Below are 21563 nucleotides of genomic sequence, written 5' to 3'. Positions count from 1 at the left end.
CACATTCTGCACGTTCTTTGAAAGGTACGGGGCTACTACCCACATTTGCTGCCCACAGTGGCATCCGTAGTATCCACTTTTGCTTCATAACGTTGACAGTTGAAACACAAAGAGAACTGCACTGTCCACTCTTTGCATCGGGAAAATCATAGCACGTCTGCCAAAACTATACATTCTGACCCAGAAGCCGTGCTTGTCGAAATGTTCTCAAGACTGAAATAGACTAGACTATGTGAAATTCGTTTGAATGGAACTGATTTGCGTTTGATTTGAAGGTGCTTGAGGGAGTGAGATCAATTTTGATCAAGCAGTACCATATTTTCCGGTGTACAAGACACACCATTGTATAAGACGCACCCGCCATATATGCAGGCTGTCATTGAAAAAGTTGGTATATAAGACGCACCCGTGTATAAGACGCACCCCAATTTACCCAGTTAGGCTAGTGAGGCTTAATTAAACATGCTTATACGACCATCGCAAAATGAACCGTATGTGTGAGTTCTTAAGCAACGCTAAGTGATCGAAAAAGGCAACACTCACACCATACCAGCCCACGTTTTAGCACAAAAGAAAAAAAAGCGAAAGAACTCTCTTTATGTCCATAACCATTTCTTTTTACATAAAACCTTCGAAGTCTTCATCTTCGGATGCACTATCGAAAAGGCAACGCGTCTGAAGCATTCTCTTCGCACTACGTACTTGAAAAGGGTGACTAAAAAAAAACATCGGCTTCTCATGGCTTGCCTTGACAATGACGAGAAGCGCGACTGTCGCCATCTTTTGGCATTTCACATTACCTTTCCTTGGGGCCTCCGAAACGGCCACGTGTTTAAGATCCCGGAAGTGGTCAGCACCGCCGTTTCATGATAAAGTTAACCTAAAAAAGTTGCGCACGGCGGTCCGCGTATTGAAGTATTAACCATGTTACAGCCGCAATATTGGTAGTAATATTTTTTCAGTGAAAAAAGCTTGAACATGAACCTGAGTAATTTCTGAACTCGCAAAAAAACCCGGAAAATTCTCATATAAGACGCACCCTTGTATAGGACGCACCAGCAAGATTTTTGAAAAAAACCCGCGTCTTATACACCGGAAAATACGGTGTCTCAGTGTACTATTAGGAATGACAGCAATTGTACTGGTCTTTACCACACCATCATGTCTTTGTTTTTGCCTTGTAGCTCTCAGTCTTTCTGTTTTTATTTGTTGTTGTTTTTGTTTTTTTGCATAGCACCTCTTTCATGCCTAACTAGCAAAGGACTAATTGGACTAATTACCATATTACCATTTACCTCCGAGTGCTGTCATGAGGCCATAAAGGAAAGCTACACAGCTTTACTTTGAAACCACTTAATAAGTAATTACTATGTTAATAATAATTACTCCCTCATTTCAACTGTTCCCATTGGGAATTGCCTTTAAACACAATGGTCTAAGCCAGTGAGGAAGCGATGGAAGCCAAGAAGCATAGGGTCCCTAGCACACCTTCAGATATGTTGGGGCTCCCCAATGCTGAAAGGACTGAGGGCTTTTAGTCTTAGCCTAACGAGCAAATTATCATTTTGTCAAAGGGCATTAAGCCCGGCAAGGCACTCACGGATTGTTTGCATAATAACACTACTCCTACTCTCCGCCACAGGACCTTGACCCATACGCCCAAGAGCTGAACGTGTTGCGAGCGTCAGTTGTGCCTCGCAACTCAGAAATGGCGGTTCGTGGTTTCGCAAATGCAGCCATCATTCAAAATCTCCTCGAAGTGGCGGGCGCTTCCACAGCTGAGTACGCACAGGCTGCTGTTTCCAACTTGTACAACCCAGGACACCCCGTCAACCTGATGCTTCAGCCACTGATGGGAGTTTCGTACGGAGAAGTGTTCGACTCGCAGAAACAAAAGGTGGGTCGTGTCAACTGACTCGCTCTGGTGACTTGGCAGATGTGTTAAGATCAAAGGATCGCAGGCCTCGGAGTCAATACGCAAGTGCAGGAAACACATTTCAATGGGAGGGAAAAAATCCATAAGCACTTATAGTGTGATATGCGGCGTGTGGCATTTCAGTCTCCAGATTTCTATTACAGCAGATGTATATTTTGAAGACAGTGCTGACTTAGCCAACTGCTCAGAGTTCAAATTGTTAGGGCATGTGAATATGAGTGCTGTAGATGTCGAACCAAATTATTCAACCAGTTAACCCTATGATGCCTGGCACATTAGATGCAATACAGACGGTGAAAATGTTAATTGTGGTTGCAACAGAGTATCTATTCTTTATAGGTTTGCAAATACCTCATTTTCCGAAGTATTTATTAAAGTAAAGTCAGAGTATGAGCTGCAAGAGACGGAGGAGGCCTGCTGAGAGATTACTGCACGCAAAACTTAAGCCTTCCTTGAGAAAACTGGAAGAGACACTTTAGCTCCACCTTAAGGGTATTAAACGGTAGCGTTATGAGTTAATGCCGTTATATGCGGAATTAGTCATTCTCTACCTTGCAGTCATAGATCCTGGGAGTGTATACCACTCCTTTCGATCCTGGCCACGGTGGCCCATGCACTGTGCGATGTGAGCGCACGTTGAAAAACCCCAGGTGGTGGAAATTTCCAGAGCCCTCCACTACGGCGTCCCTCATAGCCCAAGTCGCTTCGGGACGTTAAACCCCAATAAACCAAACCAAATCATACCACTCCTGGTGCAGTGGTGCAATGGTTAAGGGATGCGCCACTGCCATCCCTTGCAGTGCTGCCACCAGTGCTGCCACCAGGTGCTGCCACCAGTGGGAACTGTGTGAACCATGTTGCTCTCCCCAAGTAACCTCTCGTGACCAATCATTACTTTAACTGCCACCTGGCACTGTGGGTAGTTTGCTCACTATCCAGTAGGCAGGTTGTGATGATGCCACAAAGTCGCATGACCTAGGTGGCATTTGGGTCACCTGCTTTTCCACTCAAGCTTCCACCTCCGCCGGATATTCGAGCGAATGCTCTGCTCCTCCCATTCTTCAAGGCCATGGTGGCATGAAAAACGACCTCGGGAGGCAGCGAAGCGCGAAATGAAAATAATAGAATAAAAAATGGAAACAGCAACATAACGGAATAATGAAATTAAATAAAATAATAAAAATTAAAAACAAAACGAAAAAGAAAATAAAAAGCAGCTTTCGATCTGCATTATGCCTCTTTCCCATGCAAGTGAAAACGCGCAGGCGAAAGTGGTTATCAAATTTAAAAAAAAATAAATGCAGATCAATAACAAGAAATATTCTGTAAATATTTGAAACTTCTAGAATTAGAAGGGGGTGTGTGGGCAGTTAAATGTCCTTTGTACATTATATGTGGGTTACTGTGTGATGTATACCTGCTTTCGCGGTGCCTCTTACAAAAAGAAAATTAGTTGTATTAAGATTCTATGTTCTATGGCATCTTTGCACCCTGAGACAAGGTGAGCACAGTCACACTTTGCAACAGTCTAGTCCTGCAGTATTCTAGCTGGACACATCTTGAAACAACAGTGCTAAGGAGGCAATACGTTTGGACAAAGCCAATACAGTTCGTTCTGTCACCAGGCACTAACAGCACAAGAAATAACAAAAACTCTTTCGTGTTTGGTGCCCATTTGATACTTTTGCATGGTAGCAAATTTTTGTAGTCTCTCAATTCATGAAGTGACAGCTGTAGTGTTTTTGTTATGCACGCAGTTATCTAGTACTGTATGCATGGGCTACTGTAAATTCGAAATAATGTGTTAGTTGTATCAATTCCCAAGCCCTTTAAGTAGCAGCGCTTTTTCCCAATGGGCACTGAAACCGCACTGGACGTCTGTGGGACGTTCCGAATATCTCCAGGACGTCCCATGGAGTGTTGGTGCCCATTGGGTCTTTTTTATGCCTCATTTGTGTTTGTATTTATGCTTAATTTTCAGGCATACGACATGCTTGCAGAAGCATTGGCAACTTCAAAGGAAGTGCTGGCAACGTTTCATTCCATGTATGACCCTGTCCTTTACACTGGCTCTGCACTGGCTGAAAGAGCAACTACGGCATTGGATTTGGCACATGCATCTTTCAAGCGCACAATTCCTGGTCTGTGTGACTCCTTTACTTTCACTCATTTGCTGTTGTTTTTTTGCCCTCTCTATGACTAGTTTAATGACTACTTAGTAGAGTTAATGGAGAATACCTAACTAATTTGTGATTCGCTGATGACATTGCCTTGCTAAGTCACTCAGGACATGAACTGCAAAGCATGATCAATGAGTTAACGGTGGGGTTAAAAATTAACATGCAGAAAACCAAAATAATGTTCAACAGTCTCGCAAGGGAACAGCAGAATAGCACAGCAGGGAATACGTCTACTTAGGGCAGGTAGTGGCCGCTGATCCGGATTATGAGAGGGAAATAACTAGAAGAATAAGAATGGGGTGGAGCGCATATGGCAGGTTCTCTCAGATCATGAATGGCAGTTTACCAATATCCCTCAAGAGAAAAGTATACAACAACTGTATCCTACCGGTACTCACCTATGGGGCAGAAACTTGAAGGCTAACAAAGAGGGTTCAGCTTAAGTTAAGGACAACGCAGTGAGCTATGGAAAGAAAAATGATAGGTGTAACGTTAAGAGATCGGGAGTGGGTGAGGGAACAAATGCGGGTTAATGACATCCTAGTTGAAATCAAGAGGAAGAAATGGGCTTGGGCAGGGCATGTAATGCGAAGGCAGGATAACCGCTGGTCCTTAAGGGTAACGAAGTGGATTCCAAGAGAAGTCAAACATAGCAGAGGGCAGCAGAAAGTTAGGTGGGCAGATGAGATTAAGAAGTTTGCGGGGATACGGTGGTGACAACTAGCGAAGGACAGGGTTAATTGGAGAGACATGGGAGGGGCCCTTGCCCTGCAGTGGGTGGAGTCAGGCTGATGATGATGATGATGACTAGTTTGATGCAGCGTGAGTCGTCGAAACTTGAGCAATTTATTAACAAGCCCTTGCTGCTATTTTGCAGGAAGCACAAATGATGTTTTCAGCCTTGTAAAGAGCATGCAACTTTTGTGCGTTCCTATCCGTAGGGCATGTTGCCTTTAAAGTTGGGCAGTGTGCGGAGAAACTTCTAAAACCTGTTTGTAGCCTAGAACTAGTTAAGTTCACTGAAAATTCAGCTGAATATAACAAAAGCACTGACATTAGATGTTAAGGTGAACTGATCTTAGTTGAGATGTTGCAGTGTGTATTAAAGAATTCTATTAAACTCTTTGTACTCATTTGCATTTAGTCATTAATACACGTTAAACAAGGCTGCAGATGGCTTTATGAAAGTTTTCCTCATTTATATACGTCAGTATATGATGTAAGTAGAAGCAGAGAGGGAACCTACTTGTGCAATTTTTAAAAAATTAATTCTTGAAAATAGTGATAAAAAAGACAAATATTTTGAATTGTGCAGAATTAGGGTGCCGAATGTACAGTAGTAGCGCACGAGGACGCAAAATTGAGTGCTGCATAATTGTGGAACTTTATTTTTCGTGTACTTTCTGATTCACATAGCGTACAGTTGCTATTTTTCAAAGACCTTTGCAATCTTTCCTATGACTAGGGCTTGACTGTTATTGTGAGTGGTTGTCATCAGTGACATTTGAATAGGTAGGGCATTACTGTGTGCTCGAAAATGCACGTTGTTATTTTGTCTCATCTTTCCAGGCTGGGCCTTCTACTATTTCAACCTCGACTATGTTCTCAACTACACTGTGCATCACGTACCTGAGCTATCAGCAAAGATGGCCGAAATTTACTTCACACGACCAACCAAAGTACCTGCTGTCTTTGAGTTCTCTGCAGACGTTCCACAGCTGCCGTCATATGATGATGTAAAAGTAAGTGCTCCTTTCAGCAATATCTTCCATGAAATGAGTTGATCAATTCATGTGGGTTCATCATCATCATCATCATCAGCCTGACTACGCCCACTGCAGGGCTAAGGCCTCTCCCATGTCTCTCCAATTAACCCTGTCCTTTGTCAATTGCCGCCACTTTATCCCCGCAAACTTATTAATCTCATCCGCCCACCTAACTTTCTGCCGTCCCCTGCTATGCTTGCCTTCTCTTGGAATCCACTCCGTTACCCTTAAGGAGCAGCGGTTATCTTGCCTTCGCATTACATGCCCTGCCCAAGCCCATTTCTTCCTCTTGATTTCAACTAAGATGTCATTAACCCGCGTTTGTTCCCTCACCCACTCCACCCTCTTTCGATCTCTTAACGTTACACCTATCATTTTCCTTTCCTTTCATGTGGGTTAATCTAGCTTAACAAGCATCTGAAGGACTGGCTGGCAAGCTGGCCGGTGTTTAAAGCAAGTGAACTGGCATAAAAAAATTTTCAGTATGGTTACTGTGTCCTGTAATGCAAGATTCAGCTACAGCTGTTTGCAGTGGTAAATGCACCATTCGTCGCAACTTAGAGTGGGGCCCTCTTGTGGGAAGATGGGTGAACGATGCAATCATTAGCTTTCACCACTGCACACAGGGCGACATTTCCCTTTTGTTCAATGTTTGTCCGTTTTACGCCAGTGACGCGACAGAACCAGGAAATGTGCCCCTAACACTGTCGCTGTAAAAGCAGTTCTATCTCCTTGTCTCTTCTCTGCCTTGTCTGTGTGCAATTTTTTTTGTGCTGCTTCACTAATGACTAGCTTGCATAGCTTCTCATTGGATAGCAATACCAAGAAAAAAGGGCATGCTTTAATCCGGTTGTCGACAGGCTCTGGCCAACAAACATTTAGTTGAAAGTGTGTGTGGTAAACAGCGTGTTTTTCTTTGACTCTTCAAATCAGTGAATAAAAAAAATTCCAGGGGTGCTCTTAAGTCTGCTTAAGAGCAGTAATGCGCAAGCATTTCTCTTACTGCTGCCAATTATGTTGCTGCGCGTTTGTTTCTTTATGTCTTTGCCGTCTCTAAGTCGTGTTCTCACTTTAACTTCGGTTCCACCACATCCAAAGATGTGGTCCCAATGCTAGAGCATCTAGTAAGCACAGCAAAGTATGAATTAATTAGTTAATTAATTTCAGCTGTTATTATTAATTAATTAATCAATGATAACAGCTTAAATTAATTAATTAATGATTAATTGATCATTTTGTTAATTATTCAGTTTACCAATTATGACAATCAATTCAGTAATTAAGTGTACCATCAATTAGATTAAATCATCAATAGATGTTATAATAATTCGCCAATTGAGCTAATTAATTTGTTCAATTATTTAATTGCCAGTTATTAATCATTTGATGATTCAGTTGAATATAATTGAGTTTAACTGTTTATATCATTTATTCAGCTGCTAACTAATTCTTAATTTGATTAAGGTACCAATTAATTTTGTGGCAATTGACAGATTCCATTTGTTTAATTACTTTGTCAAATTAATTGCTCTTTAATTAATTGTTTGGTGACTTAGCATGAATTATTCAGTCATGCTAATTACATAGTTATTTGATTACTTTTTCTAGTAATTACCCCTGTAATGGATGACTGACAGTTTGTGCGGACATGCTCCGATTACACGCTGTGCCGACATGCTCGGATGACAGGTCTGGTGACAGGTCCTCTACACACCCCTCATGAGACAAGAAATGCTTTCACACTAAAAATTATGTGTTACCTGTCCAGAAACTGACATTCCACTTATCAAAAGATTGTCGGCTAGTTGAATGGTACAGGCAGTTTTTGAACTGATGCATGGCTGTTCCTGGTTCTGATTTTTGTAATGCTACCGTGTGGAAAGACGAGTATCTTGCTTCATCTTTCCTTTGTTCAAAAGGGAAATTTAAAACTGAGTAGAATTTAATTGAAAAATTTTCGGTGTTTGTTTAACTCCCTAGAGTGCAGAAGCAAAGTGCAAACACTTTTGCTTTTTATCCAAAACTACTTGCCAACACTCCAGTTCACAGAGTAACCTACGTCTGTTTCAATTGGTGCTTATTTTAATTTTGCACTGTTGAGCTGTACTTTGATGCAATTCAATGTTATATTTAGTTCCCTAACTGAACACACTGATTACCATTCTGCACACACAACTACAGAGCCCCTATTCTTTCTCGGTTTACCAAGATACCCTGTCGCTTCCTCAGACTTTGTCAGATCAGTGATTAACTATATTCAATAATGTATTCTGTTTCGTTCCTCACCTGCACCCTGTATATTTTATATTACCAGTGTGGGCTTTTTAGGCTATATCTTGTGACATACGCTCGACAGCAAAAGTTTGCAGGATGCATATGTTCATGATCAAATTTAACCCTAGTGCTGCCTGGCAACACAGTTACCTTATTTAATACCACACAGTAGAGGACACACACCCCTTCCTACCTGTAGGCCTTGCAGGCACTTCAGGCGATCGGCATGCATGAAAGTGACGAAATAAATTCCTTTTCTACACATCCACATCCTGTTAACTTTGCTGTTGACTGTACATCATTGGACAGATTTTGAACGCCCACTCACACTGAAGTTAAAGTTAATTCAAAGTGACTGTTTCTTTTTCTTGCTTTTAAGAACCAGGTTGCAGAACTGCTGCACATTCAGCTAGCCAAGTCCTGGGCCCTGCCTCGACTAGAGAGAGGCCAGAAAGTGGCGGCCATATTTGGCAGTGGGCACGTGGTGACATTCGATGGCGTCTTCCTCGAGTTCCCCAGCTACCCAGCATCATACTGCACATACCTGCTATCCCATGACATCGGCGGTCGGCAGTTCACGCTGACCTCTAGTGCCGAAGACCTGCTTATCGACTTCCCGGAGATCTCCATCACGATTTCGGGCCAAGAAGGAAGAGTGCTTGTGAATGGGAGCGATGCTGCTGTCCACCTTCCGCTTGTGCTCGCATCAGGGTGAGCTGAGAATACAAGCTGTTGCTTCCCGATGGGCACTGAACTTCTCTTGGATGTCCTGCAGACATCCTGAACATCCGCAGGATGTCCAGGGGAGTTTTAATGCCCATTGAGTTTTGTTTGCTTATTTCCTTTGTAGCGAGAGCTACACTACGCCAGCTTTCGCCGTGGTTGCACCGACCTTGAGCCATTGCCTAGCAACCGCCGCAGCTGGCAGGCGTTGCCGCTCGGCGCGCCATCTGGCATGACGTCACTCCGCCATTGCGCTCATCGTAGAGGAGAGGCCGCTCGCCTCGCCAGTTGTGCGCTGCATAGTAAAGGGTGATAGGGTGTCACAGTGTGTATATATATATATATATATATATATATATATATATATATATATATATATATACGGTTCGGCATAGTGAGAGGCGAGCCATTATGGAGAGCGATGAGTCGGCTAGGCTGAAAGAAGCCAGACTTCGGCGTCGGAACGAAACAAGGAGGAGACAGCGTGCGGAAGAGACCGAAGAAGAGCATGTCAAACGTCTCGATAAGCTTCGTAATGACGACATGGCTAGATGAGTTCGCTTAGCCTCCAACAGTGAATCCGCGACGGTTGAAGACGGCTCTCGCTACCTACCAGGTTTAACCAGAGCTAAACCATAGCCAATTTTTTCAAGCTTAAAAAGCCTAGGCCCAGTGTATCACATATTTTGGGGAGTGAAATTTATCGAAATTGAAGCAGCCTTTGTTGTTTCTTACTAACAGTTAGAAGTGCTTAGCTGTTTGAAAGTCTTATAACACAGTGTGCTGCGATTTTATTTTTATTCAAGGAAGCACAATTTTTGCCCTCTTTGGGATTCAGCCAAAAGGTGACAAAGTGTACATTTCTAGCTTTTGCTCTTGCTTCATTTGCATAGCCATAAGGTGCAAAGAATAACTTGATTAAAGCGCAGTCTAATTTTGGGAGGGCTATGACTTTTCTTTTTGTCGTTTCATGATTGCATGCCATTAAATTATAATTTATAGCTCAGGATATGTGTGTGAAACCAAATGCCAAATCTTGGGCTTGGTTGTTTTGTGCTGCTTGTCCATGGCAGTCTGATTTCAGTGACCAGAATGTCATTGCATAAGACTAGTTTTTCATTGCCTTCTTTCTTATACATTTTGTTTATTTGTATTTATTCAAAATTCTCCCAAAGGCCCTCCTTATAAGGGTATCACTTGAGGAGAGGGTGTAAACAACCATTGCTTAAAATAACAAATCACAATAACGAAAACAAGGCACAAAAATAACAAATCTGAAAAGTAAACATTACAAGGAAGCATTCAAACAGATAACACATCAGCATAGCAAAAATAAACACATAAATAAATAAAAGACAAAAACGCATAGAGAAGCACAACTGGAAAAAAATAAGATTAGGCAGACGCATGTGAGCAAATAAGTTCGTGAAACTTAGTTGGGTCACATTCTATGACGGTGTCTAATGATAAGGTGTTCCATTCTGTTATTGTGCTCACTATGAAAGACCATGCATAATGGTTTGACTGGCAGTTGATGTGTTTTACTTTATATCCCAGCCGCGGCGGCTGAATTTCTTTGGAGGAGAAATTCGAGGCCCGTGTGCTGTGCGATGTCAGTGCACGTTAAAGAACACCAGGTGGTTGAAATTTCCGGAGCCCTCCACTACGGCGTCTCTCATAGCCATAGTCGCTTTGGGACGTTAAACCCCATAAAACCAAAACCTAAAACCAAACTTTATATGGGTGGTCACGATGTGGTGACTGAAAGAATTCATCATGAAGGGAAGGATGGTGATAAAGCTTGCTATGGCCCACAAAGCACCCAAAACTGTTGAGTTTGTTTAGCTGGGCGCAACAATCAGCTTGCCTAGTCATTTCTGGCACTTCTGTGCAGGAAAGTGGACATCTACCGCGAGGGTCACCTTGTGAGGGTTCGTGGACATGGCCTGACTGTTTATTGTGACACTGTCAAGTTCTTCTGTACGTTTGTGTTGGACCGGTCTCACCATGGCAACCTGCTGGGCACACTTGGCAATGCTGATGGCAATGTTGAAAACGAATACGAGGTAAGTGCCTGGCTTCTGAGTGATTCATTTGCAGCTTGTAATGCATGTGCTGAAACACTACGAGCATTATGTGGTTTACTAGCTTTTGTGGTACTAAGTGAAGAGTGGGCTTTCTTTCTTCAGGGTATAATTAAGAACAAGGGTACTGCCCAGTCATGGTGAAATGAAAATTGGTGAAAACAAAGAGCTACTGGCAGCTGGGGACAATGACGTAGAATCTTGAGAGAAAAGGCACATTTTGGTTCTGTGAAACAGCTTGCAATGCAAGTTCCTTTACTAGTACTATAACGCTTCACAGTTGTCAATTGTCATTCATGTTTGTCTTGTGTTGTAATGCATTGGCATTAAAACCCCATGTCGGAAAAACTGTCTGCCTGAAGCCTTGGTTGACAGGTGGCAAAGTGGAGAGAAGAAAATCCCCCTCTCCACTTTTAGGAAAGGGGGTGGGAGTGGAGGAGGGAGATTGAAAGTGGAAGAGGAAGAGAGGGTGGGAGTCCATGGGTGATGGGTGGGGGAGAGTGGAGAGGGGGTAGAAGACATAACGATTAATGGACTGGATCACGCCACCTGCTCGCACTGTCTGAACCTGTCAGCTGCAGCTCCATGCGGGCATAACGCTAATGTTAATGCTCTCTCTGCTTCATCAGTTGCATCTTTTTTTGAGAGGGTTGATTGAAGGTAATTAAAACGAAAAGGTTGGAGGTGTACAAAGACTACTCCATGAAACATGAAACATTGAATCTTTATAAGAATCAAATTGAAATCTACCAGGTAACTCCCGAAAGTATTTTAAAGGGACAACTTTTTGAGGACAACTTCATCCAATTTGCTGCTTGTTTCTTTGGCTCTCTTTCTGGCTATGTTGACATTTGCCCAGAAGAAAAAGTCCACTTGTCTGGGAGAAAATTGGATTTAGAGATCTTCTCGCTATTCAATTCATACTCCTGATGTCTTTACTCGAAAGGATGTGTTGTCACTGTTTTGAAGTGAAGGACAGTGTAGCATAGCCTCTGAGATCCGTGACCAAAAGTCTGTGCCAGCACTCGCATTTTACTTGCAAAATCAGCCGGCGGTGGCGACACTTATATTTCGTTTCTTGGCCTTTCCTAGCTTATAAAAGCTCTGTTTTTGGGTGAGTGTGGTCTCCCCATGATTAGAGCACAATACCCTACCGATATAGGTCTACTTCAATTTGTTGTTTTAATGGCATGAATGCCAGAAGGGAAAGATGCGTTGTTAGCCATGCTAAAACTGAAGTCATTGCATCACTGTGGTGAACAGAATTGCTTGTCATAGTTATCTGATTTCTTATAATTTGACATTGACAGCTGTTAAGCATCCATTCCTGGGTTTTGTGTCATAGTAGTAGTAGTGGTGGTGGTGGTGGTCGTTGTACTGGGAGGGTGGTTACTGTGGAAAGAAGGGGGATACTAATACCTCAGCATCTGTCGCTGAATGTTATGTTACACAGTGGTAACCATCCTGTAAGTTTTTATCACCTATTTATGCAGTAAGTGCATGTGCTTATGTGAGTGTGTGCATCCTATATGTAAATGTTCACGATTTTCATCTACACTTTGTTTTCTAAATAAAACTAGTTTTGAAGTTCAGTACTGAATTGATTATCTCCTTTTGCACGCTAACTGCATGGCTTCATAAGGTGTTTGTAATGCGAAATTACCCTTTCAGAGGCTAGTCAGCACATCACTGTAATGAAAAGAATTTCAGTTCAAACAGAGAAATGAGGACATGAGAAAACAGTAAGGGGAGAAAAACCTAGCACCCATACCACATTCATTTGCTTTGTTTCCTTTCTGTTTGCCTGTTATAGTCGTGCTAAAATTTGTCGTGAATTTTGACAGATACAGGCGTTAGCCTGCACTAATTTTTAATTTACTGAAATCTGAGTTGCAACCTTATCAGCTAAATCAAATTTGGCAATAATAATAGTAATACTGAAATGCACTATATTCTGTGCACAGCTCCCCAATGGAGACATTGCCAAGGACGCAGCTCAGCTCGCCGCCGGCTACGAGATCAGTGGGTACACTGAGTGCCGGGCCCTCCTGAACCCCGTCAAGAGTGCTCAGGAAAGTGCCGAGGACTGCCACCAGCGGGTTCCGCAGACCCTCAAGCACTGCCTGATGGAGACCAAGATGGAGGACCTCTTCCAGGAGGCCTGCTCCTGGGACGTCAGCCACCGGGCGAGTGCCTGCACCAGCATCAATGCCATGGCGGCATTTTGCAACCACCACGGCCACTGGGTGGAGAACCTGCACTGCGGTGAGCAGCACCAAAGCAACACCTTGGGCTTAAAGGGACTATGCAATCAATTAAGTCACTTGTGAATGTTTTCAATACTTAGAAATGATGCTAAGAAGCATTCACACCGAGTATGAGTCTTCGGGACTGAGCCGGCAATTTATTGTGCATTCTTAAAAAATTCGCTGTGGCTTAGCTTGGTTAAGCCCGGTAATTGCGAAAGCAATATCCATACGTACGCCATGGTACAGCTGGTAGTGTAGCTGGTGGTGGTGCTTGTGGTTAGACTTGTGGTGATGCATCGGTTATATAATCCATACCAATCCAATCCAATCTCATGCAATCCACTCCAATCTAATGTAATCTAATCCAATGCAATACAATGCAATCCAATCCCATCTAATTTAAACCAATCCAGTGCAATCCAATCCACTCCTATCCAATCCAATAAAACCCAATGTAATTTAACCTAATCTAATCCATTCCAGTCAAATCCAGTCCAATCTAATCTAATCCAATCTAAAGCAATCAAGGTCAAATGAAGGTCAATGGTGGTCACCGGCCGCGGCACGATGGTGGTCACCGGCCGCGGCACGGCAAAGGCGTGAAAGTGCAAGTAGTATTGCTTTCGCAATAAAACAGCGTTTTTTAAAATTCGCGGGCCGATTGGTGTCTTCATAGTGACCAACTTTGAAACTAAAATCGGGAAAGTAGACATCACTAGTCCCGTGACGTCTGCAGGCCACCACACGTTGTCATTCGCTGGAGCCACGGCAGCCACAACGTCACGGGTACACTTCCGGTAGCTGTGAAAATCGTCTGCTCGAGCCGCCGCGCGACCTCCTCAGGCAAGCGCCAGCCAGGGCATTGCCTTCACGCATATGTTTTCAATTTACCTCTGGCGCCTCTTTCTGTCGGGAGTTCGGGAACCACTCGCAATGCATTTGTCTCAGTGACAAGCGAAGAAATCCAACGCGCACCGCGATCCAGGAAGGCGGGGAGAGACCGGAGAGGCGCTGTTGACGCTGCTGCAGGGGTGCTGGGTGCGACAACCGGAAGTCGTAAACCGAACGTCAGTGAATGATGTATTCGTGGGTGGGGCCCACTCCCAGAGCTGTTTTCTTTATTTTTCCTGGTGCTCCTCGCATACGAGTTGAGGGGGGAGAGGAGGAGCGTGCCTTTTAATCGTCTATAACTTCGTTGTCATTGATGCTAGCTCAAAAATTCTTGCGCTGGGGTGACGAGGGATGGAATGCCTATCTCTCGAAAGAATCATATTCTTAGCGGTAAGAAACAGACACAACACCAAGAGACACACACACAGGACACCCGCTAGACTTCAACTATCTTTACTGGACATTTGTTCGACATAAATATTTATCACTGAGCACACGCAGGTGCCTCGTCATCCGCATCAGGCCGCCTATCTCTAATCTTAAATTATCTAATTTTAAATTTGCAACATTGAGACATTAAATTTGCAACATACCACTGGTGGCATGTGGTTGTCCTAATGCTACTTTCTGTTGGATTATATCTTCCTTCTAAGGCATGAATACTCCACTACTTATTTCACAGTTTGATTACCACCACCACTATTAAATAATAATGAGTAAAATTATTGCCCAGTGCTTTCCTGGGTTTCAATGACTGTTGGCCTCGTTCGTTATTGTGACATTTACGTCGCATATGAGCTCAAAACCTCACTGGTCTCATTCATCCCAAACCGCAGACCACTGCGTGAACTTGCCAGAAATGCAAGGTCAGAGGAGCTTCCGGGTCAAGTCTTCGCCCCTCCTGGAGGTTGTCGTGGTGCTGGCCGAAAGCTCGTTTGACCCTTCGGTCGCGACCTCTGTTCTGGCTGGCACTCAGAGGCTGGTGGATGCCGTGGACACGGTCTTCAAGACACGGGGTCATGACACGAAGTACGCCTTCGTGCTGAACGGTGGTGGCAGTGACCCCCGCTTCAAGAACCCACACCTACGCACTTCGACCAAGTAAGTGTGAGAATGCTCGCTAGGTGTGGAACAGAACTGTACCATAGTGCAGTGTTATAGTATAACTGAGTATAGTGCATCACGCTGAACGTACTGTTTCCAGAACATTTCATGGTTTGACACCTGCAACAAAATGCACGTCGCTTTCCCACCAAAAGAGGGATGCATGAACATTTACTCTTACTGGAGTATGCCTGTTGAAAATACACACAAAACAAATCATAAAGTGTTTGCTAGATTTGTCTGATACATACGATGTGAAAAAATTAGCTGCGATGCAGGCCTGGTTCAGAAAACCTCTGTTTTTCTTTATTTAATACCATTTGAGAATAATGTAGGTTAGAGAAGGTTATTACCACTTTTATACCAGGCAAGGAAGCCTATCCTTTACAATACCCGGTCACAATGGCTAAAGCATGGCTGTGCTTCCCCCAAATGTGAATAGGTAACTTAACTTAGTTCTATCAAAAAAGAATATAAAAAGGACCTATATTTGCATTGTAAGGCTTTAGAATAGTGCTCAGCACAGCTGAATATCTTGTGTCAAAAGGAACATTAGCTAGTGATGCATTTGGCTCTGCTGTTGTCAGGTCACAGCATTGACTTGACTGTTGTTTAGCCTAGCACTGACTATTGTATTGATCTACTGCTTTCATTTCCCTAAACCTGTTGTGTAACCTTTCGGCGCGGCTAGAAACGTGGCTAGTGCATTTCATTAATCTACAGTTTAACGACTGTCTCAAATCCTTTCATGGTTCTCACACATCACTACTGCCTGACCTGTTCTTTTAGGGATGTCTTCGTGCCTCACATCGATGCCGCTGGCAAGCTCCTGAGGAGCATCGGCCAGAGCAGCAAGGCCACGACCCCTGACCTCGCGCTCACACTTGACTACACCCTGGACACTGTGCCTTTTGATGCTGAAGCGACAAGGGTCGTCCTCGCCATCACGGCTAACGATTTCAATGTGAGTGCCTGCTTCCATCTTTGAATTTCCCGCAAAGCACGAGAGCAGCATTAGTTATAAAAAAAAAATTCAGGGGGGCACTTTGTTGACCTAAAGTGTGGTGAGGCGGAAGCCTTAAAGGTGCACTGAAGAGGAATCTGAACTCGTCTTTTTGCCACGGGAACTCGATCTGCAGGTTCCGAGCATTCTTAGAAACTTCGATTTATTGCCCTGTGTGGCTGATTTCCCTAATTAAATCAAATTAACGTCCGGCTCCCGCCTTTTTTTTTTTTTTAATTCTCCCTCGTACGGTGGGCGGAGTCGACCAACGCGTGGAGTGCCTTTCACCCAGTCCCATGGCGGCTTGCCGCTCTGCCATCGGCGGAGTAATACGTAGTAGTCCATAGTAGCAAATAGTCCGCGCGTATTTTTATTTCTGCGGGCTTATTTTGCGGCTATATTATCTGCGAATAAAACTATTTATTTATGGAAACCTAAAAAACAAAATAAAGCGAAAGCAAAGCCTCCACGGAGCTGGCTGAAAGGAACTTCACGCGTTGGTCGACTCCGCCCATCGTACAAGGGAGAATTTAAAAAAAAGGGCGGGAGCCGGACGTTAATTCGATTTAATTAGGGAAATCGGCCATACAGGGCAATAAGTTGCAGTTTCTAAGAATGCTAGGAACGTGTAGATCGAGTTCCCACGGTAAAAAGACAAGTTCAGAATCCTCTTCAGTGCACCTTAAGCTTCGCCTCTAAGAGTGGAACGCGACAGCGTCTTGTAAATTGGCTTTTGAGGAAAGGAAATGTATCTGTCTTGCATATCTCGGTCTGAATCTCACAGTAATGGGAAGGGAGGAAGATGGGAGTGGACGTAGACACCATATTGTTCATTCCAAACCATCGAGCTGGCATGGAGGAGTGGTTAGCATACTGGTCTCGCACTCCAGAGACCCTGGTTCGATTCCCCCAACTCGACCAATTTCCTACTCAGTTTTATTTATTTATATGGTCTGACTGGAAAGGTTAATTAGGCTAATTGGTTAATTAAGCCATTAACTAAACTCAGTTCCACCTACTTGGAGCATCACTATACGGTCCCTTTAATTAGTTTCATGGTTAGTAGCCAAAGTACAATCGGCCCCGTTCGAAATTCGCACACTGTGACGTCACGACCAATTCGACCAATTGAAACAAGGTCAGCGTAGCTACGGTGCGACAGCAGCCACCCAAGGTCTCGCTTTGGCTGTCAGAGTGTTGCTTTCACAACAAAAAATTGGAGGAGACATTTAAGCTCCGCCTTAAGGGTATGCGTAATGGGTTAACTCCCATATATGCAGAACGTCTTCTCTGCTTTACATTTATAGATCCCTGAGAAACGTCATACCCACCCCTGGCGCAGTGGTGCAGCGGTTGAGCGATGCGCCACTGCCCTGGGATGGCAGGTGCTCCCAGAGGTGAGCCTTGTGTGGCCCAGGTTGCTCTTTCTGAGCGACCAGTCGTTTATTCCACTGCCACCTGCCATGGTGGACAGTTTGCTCACTATCCGGTGGGCAGGTTGTGATGACGCCACAAGGTCACGTGACCTAGGTGGCCCACCTGCCTCCAAGGTTGCTCTCTGGGGACCACATACCAAAGCAATGCTCGTGATTTTTTGCTCACAACGCCGATGCTGGATTTTCTGTGTAACGGGCTGTGCTTCCTCTCTGCTGTTGACATAATGAGGAACATTGCTCCCATGGCATGCACTACAAGAAAAAAAAAATGTTTGTTCCTGGTGCCTTAGATAGTGCTTGCCACTTACCCGTGTCTTTCAAGCTGAATGCCCAGCAGCTTAGCATTGCATAAGGAGGTATAAAGAATGAAGAGGTAGAAAAATAAGTAGTAAGAAACGACACAGCTTACAGTGAATGGCCTGCTGTAGTTGGCCTGTCACCAGGCTTCAGCTTTAGTATAACAGTGGGAAAACAAAGCCAGGCTACTTAATGGAAGTGGCAATGCTGACCAATGCCCTCTCATGAGCATGGACTCTACAGCAAACAAAGACAATGCAGTTTATTTGTCCAAATTTGTGTGTCTGAAAATATATTTCAGGACAAGTCTGCAAAACTACTTTGGCAGTAGGACTCATAAGCATTCCATACATTGCACATAGAGTTTCTGTTCTTATATTATAAAGTGTATTTATTGAATTATTTGTTAAGTTAAAAAAATGTTGGCATTGACATTGAGTGTGCCTGAACTGGAAGAGGGTATTGTGATCTTTACCAGATTATTTTGCACTGTGAATCTGAATTTTCTTCTATGCTGTAGCTACGTAAACACAGGCGATGTACATTTTATTTCTTGGCTCACAATGCAGGCTTCCCGAAACGAGCTGGACGCACTGCATGAGAAGGTGTTGGCCTCGGGAGTCACCCTGTATGCCTTCTCTCACTACCCGACCGTGGACCAGCGGGGCCGCGTGTTCGGACTTCGTGCTGACGGTCTCGTCTTCCCTGAGAGCACAGCCGGCGAGGAGTACCTCGACTACCCATCGCGCGCTGGCATTCTTGCCAAGCTGGCTGCAGCCACCAAGGGTTCTGCTTTCCAGGTAGGCACGAACACCACGCACCACATGTCCCAGTTAAGAAACACGATTTAGAACGAACCAATTGACCAGTGGACATTAAAACTCCCTGGATGTACTGCGGACATGCGGGACATCTGCAGGACATCCGAAGGAGTTCCAGGGTCCATTGGGAAAACATCACTGCAATGCCAGTTGGTTCCATTTGCTACGCACCACATGTCCCAGTTAAGAAGCAGCAAATTAGAACGGACCAACCCAGTAAGCATTAAAACTCCCATGGACGTACTGCGGACGTTCAGGACATCTGCAGGACGTCCGAGGGAGCTCCAGTGCCCATTGGGAAAACATCACTGCAACGAATCCAGTTGGTTCCATTTGCTTGCGATTGCAGTTTGGCCCATTCCATGTAGCTATTATGGGGAAAAGGTCACAGGTTATGGGAGAACCAGAATAGGTCAGAAATAGCTCCCCTTTTCTTCTTGTTGCATTGCGGAGGTACAGTGAGACTGCTGTAAGTGGTGCATTCGAGCATGTCTTGTGAATTGGCAGAGCAGGCAATTTGTGAAGCTCTTGCCTGCTCAGTCGAGTAGGTCGTGGATTCTGCCAAGCAACCACAAAAAATAAAGGGCATGTGGGTAAGGACAGGCAGAATGATATATGGGCGGAAAACATGTTTTATGGGACATGCAAAAGAAAGTATGACGTTAGTTTGAAGACTAAAGAGACGGTGGCCACATTGCAAGCTGGTGCCATCTGATAAAGCGCATCTGTGGTGAGACCCATGCAGTGATCCTGATGGTTTCTCTTCTTTCTGTTTCCCTCATCTGTCTTCTTTCTTTCCCAATCTACTACATTTCACAGCTATATTTTTACTTTCCGGTCCCTGCATATAAGGTAGTACAGTTGACTCTCAATAACTTTGGCTCAAAGAGGATTGAAAATTTCTTTGAATTGTGTAGAGTTTCTAGAGCCTATTTAATATGCTCGACATTGACAAGACCTAACAGTAAGGTCAGATAGAGTGTATATTAATATTAGGCAGGTTCGAATTATTAGGAGTGCATTATATGTGGGTGGCACTATGTAATGGTGTATTAGGCAGGTTTCTTCTTCATTTGCAGGCAGTCAGTCAGTGAGCATGACAGCCCTTGAGAAATGTTGATATCTTAAATATTGCAACTGTTAGCATTTCACGAAGATTAGCCCTCTAACAGACATATTTTTTTTCTCAAAAATGGTACCGAAATGGTTATTTGGTACCTCTTCTGCCATCTGTCGGCAGACTAAAGAAATGCTTTACATGAGCACTGCTCGCTTTAAATTGGACGGAGAGTGTCAGAAAACTCATGACAAGCCACACTCATCATGAGCCAGAAACGACTGTCAACTTAAGGGGGGACACTAGTCCTAGACCTATTTTCCTTCATTTTAGTCCAATCCATTTTAGACACTGTACCACCTTGCTCAATTTTTTATACTGATTTCAACAATGGAATTACCTTCCTCATAAATTTATCGGTTCCCAAGGTAAATAATTTTAATTAATCATTCAATAGTACCTCGGTGCAAAAAAAACTGCTGAATAAAAAATCATTTTTAATCCATGTCTACATAGTATGATGAGAAAGAGTGCAACAATCAAAACCATTTTTCCATTTTACCCTCATTAGTAATTTTACAGCACTTGTAATATCAATGTACAAGGCGCGAATGTAATGCATTGATAAACTTTGCAAAATTATAAATTTTTGAAGAGCTATTGAACAAATCTGCTTCGATTATTGCACACATTTTGCCTTCAGCTTCCCTTAGCAAACAATATGAAATCTCTATCGGTCTTAGATGCTGAGGTATCGACATACTAAGATAGCTAGATGTCTAAAACTTTCATGCCAATAAATTATTTGCTCCTGCATAAATTCAGCTCACACGATGACCTGACTTTAATATTACAATCAATATGCTGATTTCTTGAAGGAAAAAATTGGTACAGTTGGAAAATAATAGCTGCAGATTCCACGAATGTCACTTTTTGAAAACCGAATTTTTGGTCATTTTCTGGTCTCAAAGACCAGTGTCCCCCCTTAAGACGAGTCTGGCTCGTCTAAGTCTGATAGGGGGTTAAACTAACTAAGCAAAGTGTATCAAACAAGAAGAAAGCAAAAGAAAAGCTTACCATGGCATTCAGAAAATTCTTAATGAAATTACTCACTTCCCACTGCTACAACAGCCTTTTTGCTTCTTCTTTCTTTTTCGTTTAGGTTATGCATAATGTTCCAAAGCATTTAGCTGCACATTGTCATGTACAGCTAAATGTCATGTCCAATGTCCACCCCCCCCCCCCCCCACACCTCCCCTTCTTTTATATGAGCAGTACTGTCTTTGAACTCATAATTCAAAAACATAATGGAATTCCAAATGCTGACTATATTGCACTTAACTATTTGGCAGGTGCAGAAGCTCAGAATTTAAAAACATCTTTATTTTTTCCCATTTGGTAACATGAAAAGCTTGTAGGCTAGTCTGTGCTAGTTCAGTAAACTCCCGACGAATAATGTGAGAACATTTACTTGGTTTCCCATATATTCAACATGAAAAAAAAAAAAATTGCGTAGGACAAACTGTTTCACGCATTCTTTGGTTAAGGCAAACTTTTGAAACGACCGTGACTCATGGCGAGTCCATGCAGCAGTACTCACTCTCTCGAGAAAAGCAAGAATAAAAAATTTGAAAGAACGCTTCCTCACAAGACAAACCTAGCCTGCAAGAGAGCTTCCCCGCATTTAGCGCTCACTCCTGCAGGATAGCTTCCCCGCTCCTTATGCGAAAATGCGGGAAAGT

At 43.5% G+C, this 21563-nt stretch overlaps 1 protein-coding gene across 1 annotated transcript in view; it reads left to right on the top strand.

Annotated features, from left to right (window-relative positions):
* LOC149366971 (uncharacterized) overlaps nucleotides 1–21563 on the top strand; it is a 104105-nt gene that overhangs the window by 78778 nt on the left and 3764 nt on the right. The window contains exons 29-37 of the mRNA XM_089553433.1: nucleotides 1643–1897; nucleotides 3918–4077; nucleotides 5686–5858; nucleotides 8536–8867; nucleotides 10774–10945; nucleotides 12928–13228; nucleotides 14940–15204; nucleotides 15997–16171; nucleotides 18513–18743. Of these exons, the coding sequence (XP_089409559.1) occupies nucleotides 1643–1897; nucleotides 3918–4077; nucleotides 5686–5858; nucleotides 8536–8867; nucleotides 10774–10945; nucleotides 12928–13228; nucleotides 14940–15204; nucleotides 15997–16171; nucleotides 18513–18743 (2064 nt within the window). The remainder of the gene's footprint in view (nucleotides 1–1642; nucleotides 1898–3917; nucleotides 4078–5685; nucleotides 5859–8535; nucleotides 8868–10773; nucleotides 10946–12927; nucleotides 13229–14939; nucleotides 15205–15996; nucleotides 16172–18512; nucleotides 18744–21563) is intronic.

Source organism: Amblyomma mixtum, chromosome 1 (assembly GCF_055824585.1).
Source record: "Amblyomma mixtum isolate Tamu chromosome 1, ASM5582458v1, whole genome shotgun sequence".
Taxonomy (NCBI): Eukaryota; Metazoa; Arthropoda; class Arachnida; order Ixodida; family Ixodidae; genus Amblyomma; species Amblyomma mixtum.
This window is presented reverse-complemented; position numbering and strand designations above follow the sequence as displayed.